General features: G+C 44.1%; 1 protein-coding gene across 3 annotated transcripts in view; it reads left to right on the plus strand.

Annotated features, from left to right (window-relative positions):
* The first annotated feature begins 6,901 nt into the window (after positions 1–6,901).
* The window catches only part of STEAP3 (STEAP3 metalloreductase), a 29,865-nt gene continuing 11,057 nt past the window's right edge, over positions 6,902–25,709 (plus strand). Inside the window, exons 1-3 of one of the 3 annotated variants that reach the window (XM_083582449.1) lie at positions 6,902–7,002; positions 21,782–22,276; positions 23,156–23,683. In XM_083582449.1, the coding sequence (XP_083438575.1) occupies positions 21,791–22,276; positions 23,156–23,683 (1,014 nt within the window). In that variant the 5' untranslated portion in view covers positions 6,902–7,002; positions 21,782–21,790. Of the gene's footprint in view, positions 7,283–19,420; positions 19,566–21,781; positions 22,277–23,155; positions 23,684–25,709 lie in introns of those variants that run through there. The other 2 variants (XM_083582450.1, XM_083582451.1) reach the window with 2 other exon arrangements.

Genomic DNA, 25,709 nt, shown 5'->3' on the forward strand with positions numbered 1-25,709 from the left:
ACTGAATGGAGCTCGTGTGATTGGATGCTCAGAAATGACTTCCTTCGGGGAAACTTGCCTTGTGCAAAGTTTTTACTTTTACTCCCTTATGCTGCAACAGTCAGAAGGACTCCACTCCCCCACCGACCCCATGAAGTTACAGTGGTACCTCGGGTTAAGAACTTAACTCGTTCTGCAGGTCTGGTCTTAACCCGAAACTGTTCTTAACCTGAAGCACCACTTTAGCTAATGGGGTCTCCCACTGCTGCCAGCACCACACGGTTTCTGTTCTCACCCTGAAGCAAAGTTCTTAACCTGAGGTATTATTTCTGGGTTAGCGGAGTCTGTAACCTGAAGCATATGTAACCCAAGGTAGCACTGTATCTGGAAACGGACACCATACATTCAGCAAAGGGAATATATATATACATGTTTAAAAATTGAATTGGGGGTCATCTCTGCTCTTTTCAAACCAATCAGGCAGGATCCAAGTCTCACCTGTTACAAAAGGATCTAGAGGTCAACTGCTCCTTCATCCAAATAAATGAAGATCTGTCAGGACGCGTTGTTAGCCCTCAACAGCTTAAAAGTGCCTGAGAAGAATAATCTGAAAGGGGGCAAAAGATCGGCATCCCGCTGAACTAGCATTCAGATTCCCAAAGCACATGCATTCTCCCTTCATAGTCATAGCTAACATGCTTGACCCCTCTAAGCTGCAGAGATCTGACAAGATAATTGCCCCCAGTGGCATGGCTGCAGGCGAATCAGTGGCAGGCGGGGGGGGTGAGAGGGAGAGGGAGAGAGAGAGAAGTGCTCCATGTAAAGGAGCAGAGTGAAGCAGCTGCTCCTCTGCTCCAGCTCTTATTTGTTCTCCTGATCCTTTTCTTTTCCTGGTGGCACGGATGACATCAAACAAAAGGGAACAAAACCCAGAAAGAAATTAAAAGGGGATGATGTGAGGATGGAGAAGAATGAAGAGAGGGAAATATTCCCCGGGTGGCTGGTAGAAAAAGAAGATTAAACGATCACTCTGCCCAGACCTGACATTGTTATGCTAGCCTGAAGCATCCATTGTCCACGCACTGTCCACAGGGCACCATGCCACCTTGTGAACTCAGCCTGCCAGCCAGGAGGATGCCCTTCTTCCTTGGTCCCCAGCCTGCCTGGCTGAACGCCTGGATTCCTCCCAATATTAGAAAGTTATTCTAGGGTGTTGCCCTGTCAGCGTTTATACGTCTTTTTAATCAGCCCAGAGATCGAGGGAGACTGCCTGGCTGACCAAGGCAAGGCTCAGAGTGCCTTTCCAATAGGACACTTGGACAGACACACACCTATAGCACATTTATCCTAAAACAAATAATACAGCATTTTGTGGAACAAGGATATTGCTAAGTGGCTATAACTCAGCGCTACATTGGATGCAACCCGTTATACCTATAAAGTAAGCCTGCAGCTTACATAGGGGTTACATTCCGGGGAGCGGGCCCAGTGTAAGAAATTAGCCGGGGGCCAGGTGCGTTTTGCAACTGGCACAGGTCCAATTGTGACCATCTCTGGATGCCAGGTTAGCAACTGACATCTCCATCAGGCTGGCCCCTCCAGCTCTCTTAAGCAGCTAAGCAAAAGAGCTTATTTATTGCAGGTTTCTCCCACCTTTTCCTCCAAGAAGTACATTGTTCACACACACACGCACACACCCCGTTCAGTTAATCCCTACAATGACCCTGTGATATAGGTTAAGAGGCTGGAGCTGGCTTATGGTTACCCAGAGAGCTTCATGACTGTGTGGGGATTTGAACCCTGATCTCCCAGGTCCTAGTCCGACACTCTAACCACTACACCACCCAGCCTTCCTAGGGTACTTCTGCTATGGAGCAGCTGTATAAACTAAGAAGGTCAATCAATATGGGGAAAGCAAAATGTCACTTAGATAAGGATCTGAAATATTTCCCCTGAAGCTTGAATTTGTTTTATTCTGGATTGTTTCATCTGATGTTTTAATGTGTTGTCAACTGCTTTGAGATTCTTTTTCTTTAAAATATAAAGCGGTATAGAAAGGAAATGAACAACAACAACAACAACAACAACAACACATAATCGAGGGTGAGACGCCTAAATTTACCTTTGCAGTGACTGCAACCTAAATTTAAGGTGCCATTTAGCAATTAGCTTATATATCTGTGTTTCTAACACTGAACGTGCCTAAAGCCAAAATCATATATAGCCAAAACACATTGGGTGCAATGGTGGGTGGGATTGCCAAAGAATTTTTCCTGCAACCCCACCTCTTTTCTGCCCCCTTTTGAATATTTATTTATTTATTTATTTATTTGTTTATTTATTTAGCTAGCTAGCTAGCTAGCTACATGCCTACAACTGAATGCACACAAGTTAAATCTGGATTCTTTAAAATCTCAAGCAGTGGAGTGAGGAAGGAAGCTGCCTGAAGCAGGGGGGGGGGACAGAAACCACAGAGGAAGAAAAAGGCTTCTTCTATCTTTTCTATGTAGCTGTATATTTTCATTTAGCAATGGGAAGGAAAGAGTGATGCTGACAAAAGTGATGAGTAACTCAATAAACAATAAAGAAGCACTTGGCCCTCTGTACTTAATTTCATTAAGGTTTTCATTTTTTACTAAAGTTATATAAGCATGGGTGTAGCCAGGATTTTTTGGGGGTAGGGGCAGCCAAAGTTGTTGAGTTTTTTTAAGGAAATTGAGTTGTTGAGCTTTGTAGAGGAAATATTTCAATACAGTGGTACCTTGGGTTCCATACACTTCAGGTTACATACGCTTCAGGTTTCAGACTCTGCTAACCCAGAAATAGTACCTCGGGTTAAGAACTTTGCTTCAGGATGAGAACAGAAATCATGCTCTGGCGGTGCGGCAGCAGCAGGAGGCCCCATTAGCTAAAGTGGTGCTTCAGGTTAAGAACAGCTTCAGGTTAAGAATGGACCTCCGGAACGAATTAAGTACTTAACTCGAGGTACCAGTGTATTTCAAATATTTCAATAATATTTGTGGATCTAGGGGCACGCAGCTGCCTCCCCTGCCCCCCCCCCCCCCCGATTATACCCATGTATGAAGTATAAGGAATCAAATGACAGTTCCAGACACCTTTATGGGTCTTCTGTTGTTGTTCCACACTGACTTAATTTGTCCTCCTCCTCGGCAGCAAGAATACTTATAGCAAAGCACTGGAAGACTCAAGATTTACCCACTCTGGAAGAATGGCAGATGAAGTTGATTGACTGTATGGGACTGGCAGAAATGACCGGCAGAATCCGCGACCAGGGAGAAAAGTCAGCAGAAGAAGATTGGAAGAAATTTAAGGAATATCTACAGAAATATTATAAAATTAATGAACTTTGAAAAGATGTTGGTTTGAACTTTGGTGGTCTCTAGCTGTTATGATAAAGATAATGGGGATTATAATTGTTTTTGTTATTGAATTTAAAAAAAAAAGTTGAGTGGAAAATAAGGTGATATTCTAAAAGGAATGTTAAGAGAATAGGATTTGCTGAATTAACAAATTGAACTAGAGAACAAGAAGGGGAGGTATGAGGAAGTCAAAGAAACATGTGACTGAAAAACTGTTAGTGAAACTGAATTGTTTCTAATATTTTTCTTTTTCTTTTTGTGTTTATATAAAATTGGAAAATTTAATAAATATTCATTAAAAAAAAAAATTGTCCTCCTCCTCCCACCGTGTTCCACATTTTCCACATTCAGGCCGGGGTCAAACATACAATGTTATCAAATCATTTAACTATCCCCCTCCCCCCCCCCTTTAACATCTTGCATCATTCTAGTTCCCCAGATGCCTTGGGATCTGTAGCAGCTTCAACAGGAATGTGTGCTGGGAATCCATCCCAGAATGCCTCAGGAAACTACAGCGGTTACTGCAGCAACAGCCCAAATATGTGTTGCTGCAAACTCAGCTGTCCTCAGCTAGTCAACCCCACCACCACCTATAGCGGCGACTGTTGAGGGCCTCATAACTTGTCTAACACCACCCTTCCTCTGAATCTATTGCCTCAGCCCACATGGGGAGTGTTCCAGGTAGAAGCAGCTCAGCCGCAAAGAAGCTGGAGAGGGAGCTACAGCCGTGGAGATATGTGAACAAAAGAATATGACCATCGCCCTACTTTCTAGTTTTAAATCAGATGCTGCCGACTGTTTGTAATCAGATCCGTTCGTCACTAGCTGCCTGGTGATTTTATTCATAAGATCGTCCTTTATTCACAGTAGGGGTTAAATACAATCTCCTTTCCTGAAGTATAACATTGCCTTCCGCAGGCGCTCCTAGCGTGCGTTTGGAGGCTAATGGAACAGAGCTGCGAGGGGCCAAGTTAGCTGCATTGTTTTCAACACATCAGCTTTTCTCCCTGTCTAGCGAGGGTAAATTCTATTATCTCCTTTACACCCTTTGGCATCTCTGGGCTTGGCTATTGATAGCACGCAGAGAAGTTATAAACAAAAATCCCACACTTTCTCCTAAGGAAAAGGAAGAGGCCACATCTTTGCAGCTGCAAAATGTGCTCACTAATAGAAAATTAAGATCTGTGTCGGACTCCTGTCTCGGAGCAGAAACTGGAGCTATCTTGTTCCAGCATGCTGATGGCGGGATAATCCACCTGTCATTATTTCATCTCTGTGGGTTTATTCAAACTGGATTTCACATATAATCAGCTCCCCACTCCTTTGCCTCTAAAATACTTTCAGCTTTTGGTTTAGAAAAGACTGTACCATGTCAGACCACAGATGAAGCAGGAGTAATCACATTTTTTTTTAATACTCTTCTATGTAAATATCCCTTGGAAATAAATATATATATATATAATTTAAAAGCTAGCACATCAAGGAGAAAGGTTCTCTCCCTGATGCGCTAGCTTTCTTACTTGCAGGGAGGTGTCACCAAAATGAATGCATTCACAATTATGATCTCCAGCCTGAAACCTGAAGTGACACCCCCCCCCCCCGCAATTCTGTCACCTCATATCTCTGCCACCTCATTCTGCTGCATGTACAGACCAAGCCTTGGAGTGCAAGTGCCTTTGGAGATTTCAATGCATTGCTTGCACACAAGTACAACCAAGTCTTTCACCACTTTGCAGTGTGTGTCCGTAAATGTTTGGCAGTGTTTTCTCCTGACTTTGTAGAGAACAGTTCTACATTTTACACAGGAGGTGGTAGAATGCTGGACATATTTTTAAATACTCCACATTTAGGGCAGCCACTTATGCATCACCAGAAAAAGAGGACAAAAGGCTTTGCATAAAATTTGCACTTGCCGAGTCAGATTTGCACATACTAATTGATACATTTAGATGCACATTTAGAAACAATGACTACAATCTAAGTAGAAATAAAATACAGTTCCCCATAGGAAAGAAGACTGTGAAGAAGCGACTTGATTGGTCAGCTGTCCAGCAACTCCACAGATGGAGGCAGCAATACTTCTGAATCCCTGGAGAGGAGAGTGTTCTTGCGCTCGAATCCTGCTTGCTGGCTTTCCCCAGGCAACTGTTCAGCCACTGTCCTTAGCTCCTGTTCTTACTTCTTTTGGTTTAGCAGCTTTATCCTGGCTTGGACCAGACAGCCCTACAATAAAGCAAAACACATGGTCTCATATCAATTGTAAAAATACCTGGCCCATGGCCCCTTTAAGAGACCAACTCTTGGACAGCTGAAAAGGTTTGATTGCTGCTCTGTGCAGACTCTAGGGCCTTATGACAAATCAACTTTATTTAGCCGCTAACTCACCTTGTGGTGCTGAGAACAATGCCTCAACATTTTTTGTTTCCAAAGCAAAACTCTCTGCATGTAGTAAACAGGAAAAACAGCTATGCTAAATATATCACCAAATGGTACTGGCATTATTCCTTGATCAAGAAAAACCGCTGCCACTTTGCAGCTAAGCTGGTGCCAAATGTATTGTTTTGCTTTCCTTAGGGTCACATAAGCGAGGCCTCTTGTCATCTGGGCAGCCCAGGACCTACACACACACACTGCCCAGGCTTGCACCCTGGGGATGGCCCTTCAGTGCTACTAACCCAGCCGTTTGACTTCACCCCCAGAGGCACACCCTATTGTTGATGCCAACATCGACCAAAACTAAGGCCCTCTTAAAGGTAAAGGTAAAGCACCCCTGACAGTTAAGTTCAGTCGCATATAGGCAGTTTTTCCGGGTCATGTGGCCAGCATGACTAAGCCGCTTCTGGCACAACGGAGCAGCGAAACCAGAGCAACGCATGGAAATGCCGTTTACCTTCCCGCTGGAGCAGTACCTATTTATCTATTCACACTTTTTGGCATACTTTCAAACTGCTAGGTTGACAGGAGCTGGGACCGAGCAACAGGAGCTCACCCCATCGCAGGGATTCAAACCGCTGACCTTCTGATCGGCAAGCCCAAGAGGCTCAGTGGTTTAGACCACAGCGCCACCTGCATCCCTTAAGGCCCTCTTATGTTGTCCCAAACCTAGGAAAGTGGAAGCTAAGGCAAATGCTTCAACAGGAGAGCCACCTGTGGTCCACAAAGATGGTGCGCAATGTCACAACGGTGTGTGCCTCCATGTACCCCCAAATCCACCTGGGGCAGTGCCTGGGACCTGCTGAAGCTATCCCACGTTGCCCTGGTCCTATATGGCTTTAGGAAGCTTTCTTGCTAGAGGACTGCTCCTGCGTTGTGGCTTGTTGGCGTTGTGGCTTGTTGCTGCTGTCACCACCGACCAAGCTAGGGCTGCATATGGGTGGGTGGGTCTGGCACGATATGTCTGCACAGAGAGATACCCAAAGCCACAACGCGCCACAGCCTGGCCTGGATAAAGAGAGGCGAGACAGGTCGACTCCTCACGCGAAGCAAAGGCGGGGAAGGGAGGGAGGCTGGGGGGGAGCGGGCGGGCGGGCAGGCGAGGGAGGGAGGGAGGGAAGAGGCGGAGTCCCGCGCTTACTCCATTACGCTCCGAGCGCCCATAAACCAGCCTGCGTGCTCTTGCTCGCTGCCCGGGGCCCGAGGAGCGGTGAGTAAACAGCCCCAGGTGGCGAGGCGGCTGGGGAGCCGAGCGCGCACCGAGAGCGCAGCGCGACTCCGGCTGAATCCCATTTGCTGGTCGCAGGTGTCAAGGAGGAACTCGGGCGGGGGGGAGAGGACGCGGAACTGGATCGCCGTCCGCAGAGGGGAGCGGGCTTGCGCTCCCGGGACTCGGCAAGGAAGGGCGCGGAGACCCGGGGAGGCTCCGGGCCGCCCCAAAAGGCGTCTGCCTGCGCGCAAAGCTCTTTCTGCGCGCCCCTCTCTCTCTGGTAAGAGGCAGGCCTCAAAGTAGGGTCTCTCCTCCTTGGCCTTTCCGAAGCCCACAGGCCAAATACCCAATCCATGATTCTCTGAAAACACTGTTTTTAAGGGGGTGGGGTGGATAAGTGCGCGCGCGAAGGACACGGCCAATTTCCTCTTGACCACCTCGGCTGCATTTGCTCGCCTGTCTCCCTTGCCCCGTTCAGCCCCGCCGCCTCCGAGTTGTGTTTGTTTAGTATCGCATTGTAGAAATAGGCTCCGAAAGGTGGTGTCCTCGGGGTCAGTAGTTCACGGTTGCCGTCCCCACCCTTCCCTCTGTTACAAAGGCATGGGTACTTTATCGTTTCCCACCCCAGAGGAGCTCCCATAGAAGGGAGGCCCTTTCCCTGACCGCCCCACGCCCCATGAAGATTTAGTATAGTATGCATAGGAAGGATGTCTTGAAAACCTGAATGAGAGGTGAGCATCCGGGCTTGCTGCGCTTTCTGGTTGGTGTGTGTGTGTGTGTGGATATGATTGCTTACTGACAGTGATTTTTTTCTTTTAAAAAATGTTTAGGGATACTCTCGTTTTCCTACTTATATTGAAATATTACCCCTCAATGAGGCCAAACTTGGATTCACAAAATGTTTAGGGGTATGCGTCCCCCCAGAAAAAAAGTACTGCTCTCTGATAATCTTCTAATTAAGATTGCCAGGACTGTCTCGTTGAACTCAATGGGACTTGCTTCCGAGTAAATGGGATCATGCTGTTAACATCACATGTGGCCGAGGCTGCATGCACACCCTACATTTAAAGCACACCCACACCCAAGAACTGGGAACTATAGTTTACCCTTCATGTAGCCTAGCACCCTTAAACTACAGTTCCCAGGATTCTTGAGAGGTGTCTTAAATGCATGGTATGTACAGTCTTAGGCACATTTGTTCTGTAGGCCCACTGATAAGCAAGTATTGGGTGGGGTGGGGTGTGCTATCTCTTCAGACCCTTGAACTACAAAAGTTACTAGCCTGCAAAAGAAGAGTATTGTTTTTAACACTTGATTGGGAGCCGCCCAGAGTGGCTGAGGAAACTCAGCCAGATGGGCAGGGTATAAATAATAAATTATTAAAATTATTATTATTATTATTATTATTATTATTATTATTATTATTATTTAAGTTACTAGCCTGTTGGAGCTCTGTTGTCCCTCTTCTGTGTATCTGAAGAAGTGTGCATGCACACGAAAGCTCATACCAAGAACTAACTTAGTTGGTCTTTAAGATGCTACTGGAAGGAAAAAAAATTTTTTGTTTTGACTATGGCAGACCAACACGGCTACCTATCTGTAACTGGAGCCAACAGAGAGACCTTGCTCCATTCACACATCTTAAACCCCAGTAATTCAAGTTCAGCAGAAACATCATCTGCAAAGTACTCCTCTTCTGTCTTCTCCACACTACCAAAGCAGTAGGTAGTAAATGCTTTACAGTCATACCTCGGGTTACAGCCGCTTCAGGTTGCGTCTTTTCAGGTTGCGGACCGCCAAAACCCAGAAGTACCGGAATGGGTTACTTCCGGGTTTTGGCGGTTGCGCATGCGCAGAAGCACTGAATTGCGCTTTGTGCATGTGCAGAAACGCCGAATCGCAACCTGCGTGTGCACAGATGCGGGTTGCGAACGTTGCAGGTTGCGAACATGCATCCCGCACAGATCACATTCGCAACCCGAGCATCCACTGTACTGTGTAAATTACTGCTGGAGGAAACTACAGCTGATTGAAGGATAAATGTGAATACGTCTTAGTAAGAGTTATCGGGTCATACATTGGGGTTGGTTCTGGTGCACTTTACTGAATCCCATTTGCTCAGAAGTAAGCCCTACTGGATCCAGTGAGACCAACTCCCAATGCTTACGATTGCAACCTGTGGGCACAGATTTCTTCCATGCTAATTCCTGCCCTGTGTAGTAAAAAAAAAAAGGCTCTGACCTTGCATATGGTCGCTATTCTCGGTCAGTGTGTATCTGGTTTCGAATTTCTAGAGAGCCAACTGTGTTAATCTGCTGCAGTAGAAACAACAACAGAATCTTGTGGCACCTTGAAAGACTAAGGCTAAGATCCTAAGATCCTGCTCTCACAGAAGCAGTTTTCAGCAACTTGCCCTGTAGCTTCCTATGCTCCCTGGAAATCTGCTCAGGAAGCCTGGAGAGGGGACCCTCTGGAACAACATTGAGGTGGGGTAATACAGAGGGGCTGCAAGGTGTCCACAGAGGGCTTATGCCACAACAAATCAGTATGTCTTTAAGGTGCCATGAGACTATTGGTATCGGTTGATAATTGTGCCATTCTCTATTGCCAATTCTTAATGCCTCTTAATTTTTCTGGAGGTGTTGTGGAAATGCTGTAATGGCCCAGTTATCAGCACTTCTCTCCCATGATCAGAGTTAGGGACACTTCCAGATGACCTGTTTGTCAAGCATTCATCCTGATTTTGCACCATATTTGTGGGAAAGCTAGGTGCCACTGTGCCAAATTTCCAGTGCATTTCCTCATCACTTCTCTTATCACAAAAAGTCCAGCTTGGAGGCATGAAGTGGATATGTTGTGCACAGCCTCCCAATCAATTATAATTCGCGTGCTGAATTTGCCAGTATGTGGCTAAGTCCCACCCCAAAAGTAGCGACTCCCTGGGAAGGGCCTTTAGCTCACATTGTGTGTGTGCATGTGGGGGGGGGGCGGTTGCAGCCAGTGCTTCCCTTCACCCAGGCTAATAATGAAGAATGGGACATTAAGGGTTTGGTGTGGTTTCACATGGCAGAATGCTAAATGAATGTTAAAAATGAAGACGGCGCTTGAGTTTTCATCCCTTTTCTTTCCAGATTTGCTTTTGCTGCTTTGAAAGCATTAACATAAATAAAAAAGAAGAAACTTGACTAAAGAAAAAGTGGCCACTCAGATGAGGAAGGGCTTCACGCTTTGAGTGTCAGAGCGGAGAAAGGGGGAGAGAAGCCTTTAGGTTTTCTTAGTTGTTAGGGTACATAAGTTTCAGTATTTTATGGTATTTTATGTTGTGACAAAGCACTTCACTTCACTTTAATTGCCCAGACCTAAATTTCCACTGTGTGAGTGAATCCATCTTGCAAAAGTTCTTATAGGCTAGGCTAGAGGCAACCTACATCTGATTCCATAGCATCCTCCAAAGTGTTGGTGCTGATCTCAGCCCCATCATTCAGCCCAGACACTAAGATCTAAACTTAGGGCTTTCTGGCAGTTCCCTCACTGCGAGAAGTGAGGTTACAGGGAACCAGGCAGAGGGTTTTTTCGGTAGTGGCACACACCCTTCCATCAGATGTCAAGGAGATGAACAACCTTTAGAAGACATCTGAAGGCAGCCCTGTACAGGGAACATTTTAACGCTGGATGTTTTATTAGGTTTCTGTATATGCTGGAAGCTGCTCAGAGTGGCTGGGGCAACCCAGTCAGATGGGTGGGGTACAAATCATCATCATCATCATCATCATCATCATCCTGTGTGTAGGGGAGCCTTCAAATTACTTTAGGGCAGCTGAGAAGTTTTCTTGCCCAATTAAATAAAAGAAAACGTGCATCTCTTCACTGGTTGTGGTGGTGTTTGTGCAGGAGAACTTGCCAGTGGACTGTGGACCTAGTGCTTGGCTGTTTGTGGTTGGAGTCAGTCAGGGTTGTAATCTTCCAAAATGTACTGAAGTTCCGGAAATTGAAAAAGGGGATTGGAAGCAATATCAAATATTGATTTTGGTGCTTGTGTGAGTATATAAGGTCAGGTAAGATCAAATCCTGAATGCAGCAAGCTGTTAGGTGACAGAAAGTTAATGAATGCATCAAATATGGCATCTGTTTGTACAAGACCCCCCCCCCACACACACACCTTTTGTCCTTGCTGGTGCACACACATTTATTACAGGAATATGAGCCCTTCTCCTAAGAACATTTAAATTGCTTTCTGAATACAATGTGTGCATTGAAATAGGCCACTTCCTGGCGTGGCCAAACATGCTGGGAAAGGAGGTGTAGCTTATAGTATCAAAATTCCTGCAAACCTTTTTTCCCCTCCTTTTAAAAAAAGATTTAAATATGACACTAAGACTCTTTGTGCTGCTTGTTGTAGCAGATACCAATTTGATGGTGCAGTTTTATATGCTATAATTGCATACAACAAAAACTGAAGGGGGAAAATATCTCCAAGATTGAGTGAATTATGCAACAACAAAAACATAGGAAAATATGCATTATAGATGCCAGCTGTTTAGTCTAGCATCCAAGAATGCCTTGACTTTGCCCTTGAACATCTCCAGTAAGAGACTAAATGGAAATACTCTTGATCAAAGGTTCTCAAAGCGTGTCGTGCCAGCATCTGCTAAGCTTTTTTATATTAAAAAAATCACATCTCCAAAAATATAATTACGGGGAAATAGAATCCAACAGATGTGCAATGGTCATTATCTTTTCAGGTCTGGCAGTAGGGTAGGCAGATTATGGAAAACAAACAGGAGAATGAACAAAACACACTGTAGCCAGAAATACTATGCAGTATTTAAGGTAAAGGTACCCCTGACCATTAGGTCCAGTTGCAGGTGACTCTGGGGTTCCACGCTCATCTCGCTCTATAGGCCAAGGGAGCCAGTGTTTATCCGCAGACAGCTTCCGGGTCATGTGACCAGCATGACTAAGCTGCTTCTGGCGAACCAGAGCAGCGCACGGAAACGCCTTTTGCCTTCCCGCCGGAGTGGTACCTATTTATCTACTTCCACTTGACGTGCTTTTGAACTGCTAGGTGGGCAGGAGCTGGGACTGAGCAACAGGTGCAGTAAATAAACATGATATATTTCAGCCACATCAAAAATTGCATGCAATAGAATAGTATCAAAACATTATCTGGGAGAAAACTTACAGATAAAAATAAAAGAAGCATTATATTTTAAAAGCCAAATATTGCAAATATAATAGTTTGAAATTCAGTTAAGTCTATCTAGGCGTAAATCCTATTAAGGCTGCAGTTCCATAGACACTTACTTGGGAGAAAACTGCACTGAGTGTCATGGGCCTTACTCCCTGAGTAAGCATATATAGGATTGCAGAGTCAGTAATCTAATGAAGAAACAATCTTCTGTGATGTTTTTTCCCAGTGGGAGAAGCCTGTTTCAACCTAAATTCTTTCTCATGGAGCTTCTGCTTCATTTCATGTGTGCAAGGCAACATTCAAACATGTGGCCCTTTAAGAGCTGAGGGAAATCTCTTTTGTAAACCTGTAACAACCTTTCTGGCCTCCTTGCTTTGTATCTAAGCAAACAACACAGTGTTGCAGGTGAGTTCTAAACAAGACTGTAGAAAGAAGTTTTTAAAAATAAATAAAAAGAAGGCGGGGGACCATTTCAAAGTATTCATAGTAGTAACTAAGTACCAGACAGGAAAGTTAAAAAGTTGAAAATACCCATTTTCTGGAACTACCAATAAACTCTACTAGAAAATAGAGGCTCCTGGTGTTCTCAGAAGTGACTGTTAATGCCAAAAAGGGGCAGGCAGCCCTTGCATGTCACTCAGAGTGCATGTAGGAAAGTTGGTGCAAAAGGAGTCATGAGAGAGTACTGCTAACCACAACCACCTTTCTAGAAAAGCAGGGCAGCAAATGTGCAGAGAACCAGGGTTGGAGTAATGGTTAGAACATTGGACTAAGATTCAGGAAGACGTGGGTTCAAATCCCGCCCACCCCACTGCCATGAAGCTCATTGGGTAACCTTGGACCAGCCCCTATCTCTCAGCCTAGCCTACTTTGCAGGGTTCTTGTGAGGCAAAATGCAGGGCTGTATACACACATGCCATCCTAAGCTCGTTTGGAGAAGGGTGGGATGTGCATTTAAACAATAATAGTTTAAAATAAAAATACATCCGTTCCAGTATAAACTTGGTGATTTTGTGCAATAATTAATTTGGCCACTTGCCCAGCCAGGTTTCATTTCTATTTATTTAACTTTCAGCATTTTATTAGTGTTGTGGTTTGGTAGTCATTTCATTAAAAAACATTTTCATATACAGCTCTATGCTATATTTGTAATGACTAAACCGCTTCTGACACAACGGAACACCGTGACGGAAGCCAGAGAGCACGGAAACGCTATTTACCTTCCTGCCGCAGTGATACCTATTTATCTACTTGCACTAGCGTGCTTTCGAACTGCTAGGTAAGCAGGAGCTGGGACAGAGCAACAGGAGCTCCCCCGTCGTGGGGATTCGAACCTCTGACCACCTGATTGGCAAGCCCAAGAGGCTCAGTGGTTTAGACTACAGAGCCACCCACATCCCTTGCTGGCCACATGACCCGGAAAGCTGTCTGTGGACAAATGCCGGCTCCCTCGGCCTGAAAGCAAGATGAGCGCCACAACCCCAGAGTCTCCTTCGACTGCACTTAATCATCCAGGGGTACTTTACCTTATATTTGTAATGAATAATAATAATAAAAACCTTCAGCAACAATGTGACCACTGCAGTCAGCAAACCCGTATAGATCCAAAAACAAAACATCCTGAACATGGCCATCTCAGGAGCACAGCTGAGCCCAGCTGGCTGTTGTCAGTGGGAGCTCAGTGCACATGCATTGTTTCTTCCATTGTATCATGACAGCAGCACAAGGAAGTAGGTTTGGTTAAAAGATAGTGACTGGCTCAAAGTCACCCAGTGAGCTTCACATCTGAGTGGAGATTTGAACCCAGCATCCCCAGTTCAAGTCCAATACACTGATTACTACACCACACCTGCTCAATGACAATAATAATAATAATAATAATAATAATTATTATTATTATTATTATTATTTATTATTATTTATACTCTGCCTATCTGGGTGGTTTCCCCAGCCACTCTGGGCAGCTCCCAACAGAGTAATAAGAAGAAAAAGAGAAAGAGAAAGAAAGAAAGCAATAAAACATTAAAAACTTCCCTTACAGCTAGCTCCACAACCCTCTATGCTGTTTCCTGTCCCCATTCTCCACCTAAATTCATCTCACATTCTCTTCTCTAATTCCGTTCACCTCCTTCATGGCCTGCAGCCTTGTGTGTCTTTGGAGAGAGATTCTAAAATTATTGCAAAGTCTTTGTTTCCAAAATAGACTAAATAAGGCATAGTGAGTGCAAGTGTGCTTAATTATCATAGTGATAATGATAGGCTTGACTTTGGATATTTATCCTTAGCATTGCCTCTTGTGAAACACAGCTTCAGAAAATAATTCGCAATGCAAATTTCTGGAAACAATTAGACTTCCAATCCCGTTTCTGCAAACTTGTGTGTGTGTAAATATATATTCACATGGTGGGGGGAGGGAAGGAAGTGCTTGACTCCCTTGCCACAAAAACTGTAAATTTGCATTATTTGTTAGGCTAAAATCATGGTTGATCATCAAAAGTGCTTAGGGATTGGGTAATGGTAGCAAAAAGCAACAGGAGATGTGAGTAGTAAATGTCACCTCTTATTAATGGGAAAGAATTAACTTTATTTACTGGCGGTTGTTTGGCATAGGCACTGGGCAAGTTTCCAGAGGCCTGGCAGGTAGGATTTAAGGTTAATTAAGCCTTGGTTACTTGATTGCCTATCATGAGTAGGGGCTTCTGGCATGCTAAATTCAATCAACCATCCACCGGTCATGTTATGTCATGCATCTAGAATTGTGAGGTCCATTTCCACAAATCTCTGGCTCTACCTAATAAGTGCTATCTGGCCAAAGAGGCTTCTAGCCCCCCAAAGAACTATTGATTGCTGAGTGGGCCCATATTGATTCATAGCCTGCCTTAGTTACCTTTACAAACAAAGACTCCAAGGGACAGAGTACAATTTCCACGTTTTCTTGACCATCACAACAACCCTGTGAAGTTTCAGATAGGTGAACAATTCAAAAACTTAAAATTGTAGTAATATATATTAGCTGCTTTCTCTTTTAAATCAGTGGAGGTTTTTATTGTAATCTCTTATTCTGCTGCTTTTTATTGATGGCTCTGATTTTTAGGGTTTTTAAGATTTGCTATTAGTTTTATTTATTGTAATGCTTTAAATGAATAAAATTGGCAGTATTAAAAGCAACTGGTCCCAATAAAATCAATATTGTTTTTCAAAAAGAAAGGCAATCAGCAAGCAAATTTTTTTTCAGACAGGTATCTTTTAACTTGCCATTCATATTTGAAAGGACAACAGAGGAAAGAGGCTGCACACACCTCTTGCAGAGAAATAGGAAGATAAACTAGCCTCAGTGAAGGATATAATTTGTAGCCGGTCCTCATCATTAGTGCATCTCAAATGCTGGGGAGGATCACGTAGATTACATGAGTCTTTGCCAACCTGGTGCCCTCCAGATGTTTTTGACTATAACTTCCATCAGCCAAAGCCAGCACAGTTATGTCGGCTGTGGTGTTGATGAGAGTTGCGGTCAAAAGCATTTAGAGGTCACCAGCTTGGCAAAAGTCTGGGCTAAAAGGAATGCAGAAACAAAATAAAATCAGAGAGCAGCAACAACGGCAATGGTTTAAAAGATTAATGGATATATTTCATGGCATAGTTAATCTCATAATTGGCCCTGATTGCTATGCTAGGTTCTTCTGTGGCAAATCTTTGTGGAATCATAACATTCTTGGCATGATGGCGGAAGCCATTGTGGTGGGTCTGCAAGTCAACAAGAGCCTCTTTTAAGACCTTTCCTGTATGCTCATTGACCACAGTGCCCTGTTGCGCTAGCAGGACTTAGTGTGCTGGCTTCTGCTAGCGCAGCAACAAAGTTGAATCTGGCCCATTGGCAGTGATGGTATCAAATGTGAACACCTGTTATACATAGACAAGCAAACAAATCTCCGGCAATTATTATCAAAACAACCTTTAACATTTCCAGACTTTCCAAAGAAAGAGTTCTTAAAAAAAACCAACTATTATCGCCAGGTATTTGAGTAGTTAATGGAATTTGAGAGGTATTTTGCTGGTCAGTAAATGCATATTTAAATGTACACAAGAAATGCTTATGACCCTTACACAACCATATTCCACAATTAAACTGCAACAGCAATTATTGTGCTGTCTGGGAGAAGCATCACATTTTCTGAACTGGATAATAAAGTCTTTTGACTGCTTGGAAAAATGAGACTTCCTTGAAGCAGTCTATATGGAAACTGTTTGCTACAAATAAAAGACAAATATGTGAAAAAAAGGTCTTAAAGAGCCCTTAGATAATCAGCCATTAGCTTTTCATAGTTGTGAGTGAGGAGCCAGGGCTTCCTGCACTGCGGTCAAAAAAGGCTGTTGCTATTTGTGGTGTCTATTAGGATACTGGGAATCTTGCAGATGGCCATGATGTTACTCTGCCTACTTTATAGCGTCTATAGTCTTAAGAACCTGATTCAGCTAAGCCCTTGCGATTCAATCCCAAGGGGATTCAGTTATGCTCTTAGTGTCTTAGTGTTAAATACGTGCTTAAGTAGAATGCTGAGTCAAACTCCTTGACTTTTATCCGCTCTACAAAAATAACTATATTTATACACAGTTGGTTATGTAATATGCCTTCTGGGCTGGATGCTGTGCTCCAGCAACAGAACATATGATCTATACTAGGGTTTCAGTGTTGGAGCAAAAGGGTTGTTTGTCCTTTTGCTTAGACACCAAGAACTGGTTCTGTCTCCTGCATTAGGTAAAGGTAGACAATGGACCCCTGGATGGTTAAATCCAGTCAAAGGCAACTATGGGGTGCAGCACTCATTTCGCTTTCCTGGTCGAGGGAGCCAGCGTTTGTCTAGACAGCTTTCCGGGTCATGTGGCCAGCATGACTAAACCGCTTCTGGTGCAACGGAACACCGTGATGGAAGCCAGAGCGCATGGAAACGCCGTTTACCTTCCCGCCGCAGCAGTACCAATTTATCTACTTGCACTGGCGTGCTTTTGAACTGCTAGGTTGGCAGAAGCTGGGACAGAGCAACAGAAGTTCACCCCATCCCACAGATTTGAACTGCTGACCTTCCAATCGGCAAGCCAAGAGGCTCAGTGGTTTATACCACTGTGCCACCCGCACCCCTATGCCAGTGGTGCCATGGTGGCAGCAATTGACTCTGCTCAGTTAAAGCCCATGTACAGTATTTCCCCATGGATTTGCTCCATGCTGGTTTTATTGGGCAAGAACAGGACACACAAGCCTCTCCCAGACTGGAGAGCTGCCCTATAGGATATAACACAATCAACATGGACTTTTAGAAGAGTGGGAAAGCCCTTCACTAAATACAACACAGCTGTACAAGAACGTAGGCTTAAAGTTACACTATCAAATTCTAATGTAATTATATTCTTTATTACGAAATGGATTCATGCAGGTCATTCCATTATTGCACTGGAGGAGTAACTGCATTCAGAAAATCCTGCAAACTGCGTTTTTTATTATAGCAAATAAAGGCATCATATTAACTCACATGCTGACTTCTTCCAGTTCTCAAGCTTGGCAAACAGAGATGTTTAAGGTACAGGGTCTTCGCAATCATGTATTATTTTTAAATATCTCTCCTGTAGCTATGGGGGCAAGGGAGGTAGCTATGCACAATGTATCATGTGTGGCAATTGCGTTGGACTTCCTTCTAGATGTTGTAGCCTAGCTTTGGAAGCCCCTGATGTCCCAGAAAGAGAAATCGGAACAGCACATTTTCTTGCCCTGAAGCACAAAAGACGTATCGGGCAAATCACATTCCCAATTTTTGGCACTCTCAAGACATGTAGGTGGCTGCCTCCCTCCTACTCTCATGCTGCAATCTTATGCAGAGTACACTTGCCTGGGAGTACACCCTACTGAGCACAGAGGGACTTACTTCCAAAGATACATGCAAAGGATCATACCGTCAGTTTCCTAACTTTCAAAAGAGGTTGACAGGAGCCTTTGCCTTACTGTTAATTTTGCCTCGCATACTGCTGGTTGTACCTGCCAGTAAAAGGTACCATGACTGACACACACTCACTTTCATAAATTTGTCTTGCTAGATATTACTGCTGCTGCTGCTACTGCTGCTATATCGGAGGTGTGCTTAACCTGTCCTGGAAACCAAGCATAGAATCAGAATCATAGAGTTGGAAGAGACCACAAGGGCCATCGAGTCCAACCCCCTGCCAAGCAGGAAACACCATCAGAGCACTCCTGACATATGGTTGTCAAGCCTCTGCTTAAAGACCTCCAAAGAAGGAGACTCCACCACACTCCTTGGCAGCAAATTCCACTGTCAAACAGCTCTTACTGTCAGGAAGTTCTTCCTAATGTTTAGGTGGAATCTTCTTTCTTGTAGTTTGGAACCATTGCTCCGTGTCCACTTCTCTGGAGCAGCAGAGTTAGTGTTGCATCTCCAGCTCTCATGAATCAGTTACCAGCTGAAATCAGACAGGCACTGAGTGTGGTGTTGTGTAGACACCTGCTAAAGACATTTTTGTTTGGGAAGGCTTTCCCTGAGGTGCAACTCAGTCGTTTACGGAAGATCAATTTTATATTTGAGGAAATGTTTCATGTTTTTTTAAGCGTTTGCATAGGTGGCGTTATTGGTCTAGAATTTGTAGAATGATTTTGTTCTTACAAGCTCGTGTTCCTGTGTTTTAATTCTGTTTAACAGTGTGCTCCACTTTGATGGGTTTGTGCCATGAAATGGTCTCTACATTTTAATAATAATAATAATAATAATAATAATAATAATAATAATAATATCCCAGCTTTCTTACAAGGAGCTCAGTGTGGCATCCTTGTTTTTCCCCTTCCCTATTTTATGCTCACAGCAATACTGTGAAGTAGCATAGACTGAGAGATGGTAAGTGGCCCAAGGTCACCCACTGAGGTTCATGGCTGTGTGGGGATTTGAACCCTGGCCTCTCACATCCTAGTCCAATGCTCTAAACACAACAACACAGCGGCTCTACTTTTCCTCTACGCTGGTGGTGGTGCTGAGATATATATGATTTCTGCTTGGCATCTTTACTGCTCTAACTGCAAATTGTACGCAGATGGGGCAGGTTTATTAACTTTCTTTCTGGATGGAGAGACTCTTGGGATATCTTGTGGAGCTGGAGACAAAAAAAGAGTCTTTGATTAAAAGGTCTCTTTCTTACCAAAATCTGTTCAGTTCACAGCAGGGATGTGGCACCTGCTCAGTTCTTCTGAGAGAAGCCTCTCCAGATCTGAGGAAGGAATTAAATGACTTTGTTTCCCTCATAATGAAGCAGCTGCAGGAAGTTTTTGGGGGCCCACTTTTTTAAAAGAAAAATCGGTTAAAACTGACGTTTATTTCAGGTGCCGATGTTCTCCTTATTTTCCTATCTTCCTTTAATGATGACTAATTGCACAGTCCTGAGACCAAATAAATATGTATAGAACTGAGTAATTAATATAGTGCCCAAATTTATACCAGATGTGTTGAAAAATTAAAATGTAAATTTTAAAATGACATGATTAAATGAGAGCCTATCCACTTATCTGCAGCCTTTTAAAAAGAATAATAAAGCAGTGCACATTTTATTTCCTTCTGACCAGTGCCCTGACATTAAAGGAACTCTCGGTCAGGAGTAGAATTAAGTAGGGCTGCTTGCAAACTGGTAAATCAATTTCGCCACCTCTTTGACTTGAAGAGGAGTAGAAATTGCTGTCCTTGGGATATGGGTTAGGAATTCAGCATACTTTTCAACCAGCAGTACGGCTGCCTCTCAAACTGGCAACATTGGATGAGAGCTGTTCCTGGTTGCATTGAGGTTGAAGTTATTTCCACTGCTCTTAAGAATAAGTGCCAATTATGGGAAAGAGAAACAAGAGCAGAGTACGTATGTATGACCAGTCCCAGATAAACATTACATGTGAATCAGCAAAATAAGGTTTTGGACCACCAATGATGCATACTTTAGCTCTTACCAGCCATTCTGCTAGACCACACTGTTTCTTAAACAATCATCTTACAACTTGGCTTAATCGCCTTGAGCTCATGATAGTGCAGTATTTAAAACAAGGGAGTTTATTTAATCCACCTTTAATTACAGAGGCCATGCCTGTTCATCTCCTTTAAAGCACCTTGGCTTGGCTTACATTTTTCAACCATTTAATTGTCAGTGTTTCCGCAAGCCACATCATCCATCAATTTGCCCCGTGAAAAACAAAACAAAAACCTGCTTCTCTCAAAACTTTGCAAACACATCTTTCTTCCATTTCTGAATGGCACTTAATTACAGAATATAAATGCCAAGCTATGAAAGAGAGCAGAGCAGTTTGCTGCTCCTTAGGGAGAACGTAACTCTGCTTTTGAAGTGCTGTGGGCCCATTGTGAGAGAAGTCGCCAGGAAAAAAAAACCTACCTTGACGTGTTGAATATTAATATATCTTTATTTCACTCGCTCAGAAATGCATTTCTCTTTGTTTTGAGACAGGTATGAAGAACTTGTGGGCCCTCCAGATGTTGTAGGACTATGGCTTCTGTCACCATCCCAGGCCATTGGCCATGCTCGATGGGGTACATCAACATCTGGAGGATCTCAAATTCTTCACCTTTGCTTTAAGACTACTTCTTACTTAGAATGCAGCTCAAACGAATAAATAACCCAAGTGACCTTTCATAGCCTGACTCAAGCTTTGTCTACTCCTGTGTTCCTTCCAAGGCAAAAACTTAACATGTGTCTGCAACTGCACTCTATTCTCACCCGCATGTTGGGCAGAGCAATAGAAAATATGTCAATCAACCCTCTTATGGTAGCTACCTGACTCTTGTGACTGCTACCTCAAGGCTTATTTGCATCAGAGCAGCAAAAGGCACTGATCCATCTTATCCATATATTCATGAGTGTGAGAACTTTCCTAAATATTTATTCCAGAGTAAAACACATAGATTAAGGTAGGGCTGAGCGAAGCCTAAAGATGCCAAGAAAACAATGCGTTGGAGGATGGAAGAGATTCGTCCCATGCTTTCACCACCCTGAATATGTGAACAAAAAAAGATGGTTAAAATTAATTCAGGCTAAGCTAATCTACTCGAAGCAATTATGATAATATGGCATAAGGCTGCAATTCTAACCCCAGCTGTTTATCTTGAGTGCTGAAATATAGACATACATTCACTTACTAGTTAGGAATAAGAGACCACCCGTTTACAGATTTCCTGTTAAGCTCTAACATGTTATTTGTTTTGTTTGTTTGCAAAATTATATCCCACCCTTCACTGTCAAACCAAACAGCATGAAACCAATCAATAAACACTGAAACATGCAATTCACTACATAAATCATTCCATCTGTCAGCAAACTACTAGATAGACCAGGGCTCCAAAATCAGAAGGTCTGGAGAAAAGGGTAGACTTCCAGCTGGCCCCCAAAGATGGCCAATGGTGGTGCCAGCTGGACTTCAGGGGAAAAAGAGATTCTGCAACTGGTCCCAGAAGAAATTCCACAACTTTCATACAAAGTGGGGTGAAAGGAAGGCGCCATTTTCAGCCGGGTATCTGATGCGACTTTGTGTTTTGTTTGCTTTAGCTTATCGTGATGCCGGAGGGTGACATGGCAAAACCACTCCTCGGCCGACAAAATGTGGAAAGTAATGCAAGCCTCATCGCAGCCACTGGTAACACGACGGTAGGGATCCTGGGCAGTGGTGACTTTGCACGCTCCTTGTCTATGCGCCTGGTGTGCTCAGGTTTCAAAGTGGTGATTGGAAGCCGGAACCCAAAGCGCAATGCCACTCTCTTTCCATCAGCAGCTGAAGTAACTTTCCAGGCAGATGCTATAAAGAAGACAGATATTATCTTTGTGGCGGTTTTCAGAGAACATTACACCACACTCTGCGACCTCAGCGATGAGCTGTCTGGCAAAATCCTGGTGGATGTCAGCAACAACGATGAAATCAACCATCACAAAGAATCAAATGCTGAGTATTTGGCGTCACTTTTCCCATCATGCACTGTTGTCAAAGGATTTAACGTCATCTCAGCGTGGACGTTACAGTCAGGCCCAAGGGATGGGAATAAGCAGGTACTGTTCTGATATATTGGTTGTGTGTATACATCCAGACCTGTCACACTTGGAGAGAAAGAAAATGTGGTGGGAGGGGGGGGGGAGAAAACATGGCTTAAAATGCAGTTACAATACATTTTTTCTCATACCTGCGATCAGGGCTCTTTGCAGTTTGGAGATAACTTGTACACAGCCTGCTGTCTTGCATACACCTCAGCAAAACCCCAAAACTCTCAGCTTCCTTTAAAGTAAAACACTAAATTCTGGGTCTCAGAGTTGCGAGAGCCATGATTTTTATGCAAATGGATTGATTATCTGATTGAGTCAAACAGAATTAATTCAAGCAATCAATTAAGCTGTCTTTATATTAGCAGTTCAAAAGCACGTCAAAGTGCAAGTAGATAAATAGGTACCACTCCGGCGGGAAGGTAAACGGCGTTTCCGTGCGCTGCTCTGGTTCGACAGAAGCGGCTTAGACATGCTGGCCACATGACTCGGAAGCTGTACGCCGGCTCCCTCGGCCAATAAAGCGAGATGAGCGCCACAACCCCAGAGTCGGTCATGACTGGACCTAATGGTCAGGGGTCCCTTTACCTTTTATAATCTAGTGACAGCCCTTGCAAAACAAAAACCAAAAAAAGCCACCCTCTCTGATGTTCAGGTTCTCTAGGAGTCTGGGTCATAGCCTACAACTTACCTCAAAATTCAAGAAACTTGGGAAGAGGAAGTACATATGAGTCAACAGAGACAAAGGTGCACACATGAAATGCTCAGGTGTGTCCGTATTATTGCTTTGTATGGCAATCGCCATGCCATCGCTCGTCCTTGAACCCTGTACCTGTGCTCCTGATCTCTGCTTGCCAGTCGCTGCCATCACATGTCCTCTGTTTCCTGCAGGTCTTCATATGCTCCAACAACCAAGAAGCCAAGCGTGCCGTTGCTGAAATTGCTCACATGCTGGGGTTCACCCCGGTGGACATGGGCTCCTTGTGCTCAGCTCGTGAGATTGAGAATATTCCGCTACGGCTTCTCCCTGCCTGGAAGATCCCCGTCTTCTTGGCCCTGGGTCTCTTTCTCTGCTTCTACACATACAACTTCATCCGGCAAGTTTTGCACCCTTACATCCGGGAGCAAAAGAACAAGTTTTACAAGATCCCTGTGGAGGTCGTCAACACCACGTTGCCTTGCGTCGCCTACGTCATGCTATCCCTCGTCTACCTGCCTGGAGTGCTGGCGGCCATTTTCCAGATCTACCGCTGCACCAAGTATAGGCGGTTCCCTGACTGGCTTGACCAGTGGCTGCAGCACAGGAAGCAGATAGGTCTGCTAAGCTTTTTCTGTGCAGCCCTGCACGCTGTGTACAGCTTATGCCTACCCATGCGGCGATCCCATCGTTACTCGTTGCTCAGAGATGCTGTCAGTCAGGTACTGTACTTCCAATTCTTTGGAATGCTGGTACGTGGTCTGTTCTGTCTGCAAATGATGTGGGTGTAAAATAATAATAATAATAATAATAACAATAACAATAATAATAATAAATAATAATTTTTATTTATACCCCACCCTTCCCAGCCAAGGCCTAGGGCGGCTAACAAGCAATAATATAAACAAGTTGAATGAATACAACTTAAAAACAAGTTTAAAATACAACATTAAAATATTGAAACATTAAAATATTAAAATGCAGCCTCATCACAGGAGAAAGGAAAAAGGAAAAAGAAAGAGGGGAAGGGAAGGGAATCAAATTGGCTCCAAGCCAAAGGCCAGGCGGAACAACTCTGTCTTACAGGCCCTGCGGAAAGAAATCAGATCCTGTAGGGCCCTGGTCTCATGAGACAGAGCGTTCCACCAGGCAGGAGCCAGTGTTGAAAAGGCCCTGGCTCTGGTCGAAGCTAATCTAACTTCCTTAGGGCCCGGGACCACTAGGGTGTTGCTATTTATGGACCTTGAGGCTCTCCGTGGGGCATACCGGGAGAGGCGGTCCCGTAGGTACGAGGGTCCTAGGCTGTTTAGGGCTTTAAAGGTCAAAACCAGCACCTTAAATTGGAGCCTGTACTCCACCGGAGTACCGGGAGCCAGTGCAGCTGGAAAAGCACTGGGTGAATATGCTCCCATGGCAGAGACCCCGTGAGGAGCCTCGCTGCAGCATTCTGCACCCGCTGGAGTTTCTGGGACAGCTTCAAGGGCAGCCCCGCGTAGAGCAAATTACAGTAGTCAAGTAATAATAAATGCTGGTGTGTTCTACCAAAAAAGTATGTAGCTCACCCCTAAGATCAGCCTCCATACCTGAGGACTGGAAAGTGGTCAATTTAGCACCATTTAAATAAATAAAAAGGCAATTTGGGTCAGAGAAGATTTTGGGAAATTACAGGGCAGGTAGCTTAATATCTGAACCAGGAAAAGGGGTGGAAAGCATTATTAAAGCTAAAATTACCAAGCACATAGTCTTGCATAGTTTCTGCAAAGTTAAGTCTTGTCTCGAGTGTGTCAAATAAGTATATGGATAAGGGTAATCCAGCAGACACTGTGTACTTGAACTTTCAAACAGCTTTTCATTCTGCCCCCTCACCAAAGTCACTTTATGGTCCTTTTATGGATCAGTAACTGGCTAAAGAACAGGAAGCAGAGAGTAGGACTAAACTGACAGTTAAGACAGTGGAGGGATTTAAGTAGTCAGTACTGGGACCAGTGCTTTTAACTTGTTCACAAATGATCTAGAGGAGTTGTTGTTGTTTCTAACCCACCCATCTGGCGGGGTTTCCCCAGCCACTCTGGGCGGCTTTCAACAGAACATTAAAAACAGAATAAAACTTCAAACATTAAAAACTTCCCTAAACAGGGCTGCCTTCGGATGTCTTCTAAAAGTCAGATACTTGTTTATTTCCTTGACATCTGATGGGAGGGCATTCCACGGGGTGGGCGCCACTACCGAGAAGACCCTCTGCCTGGTTAGAGGTGATTAGTAAGGTGGCCAAGTTTGCTGATGACACCAAATTGTTTAGGCTGGGTAAGAACAAAACAGGTTTGCAAGGAGCTGCAGAAAGATATTTCTAAACAGGGCAAATGAGCAGTAAAATTGGCAAATGCAATTCAACGTAAACAAGTGTAAAGTGATGCAGGTTGGAGGAGAAAACCATAACTTCACATGTACACTAATGGGGTTCTGAGCTAGATACGCCTGACCATCGTGATCTTGGGATCACGATGGATAGCTTGATGAAAATGCCAACCCCACTGTGTGTACTAGCTGTGAAAAAGGCAAATTCCCTCATTAGGAAAATAAGCTGCCATTATCATAGTGTGTTATACAAATCTATGCTGCGGCTGCACTTGTAATACTGTCTATAGTTCTGGTCTCCACACCTCCAAAAGGATACAGTGGTACTTCTGGTTATGTACTTAATTCGTTCCAGAGGTTCTTTCTTAACCTGAAACTGTTCTTAACCTGAAG

Source organism: Podarcis filfolensis, assembly GCF_964270895.1.
Source record: "Podarcis filfolensis genome assembly, chromosome: 1".
Lineage (NCBI taxonomy): Eukaryota > Metazoa > Chordata > Lepidosauria > Squamata > Lacertidae > Podarcis > Podarcis filfolensis.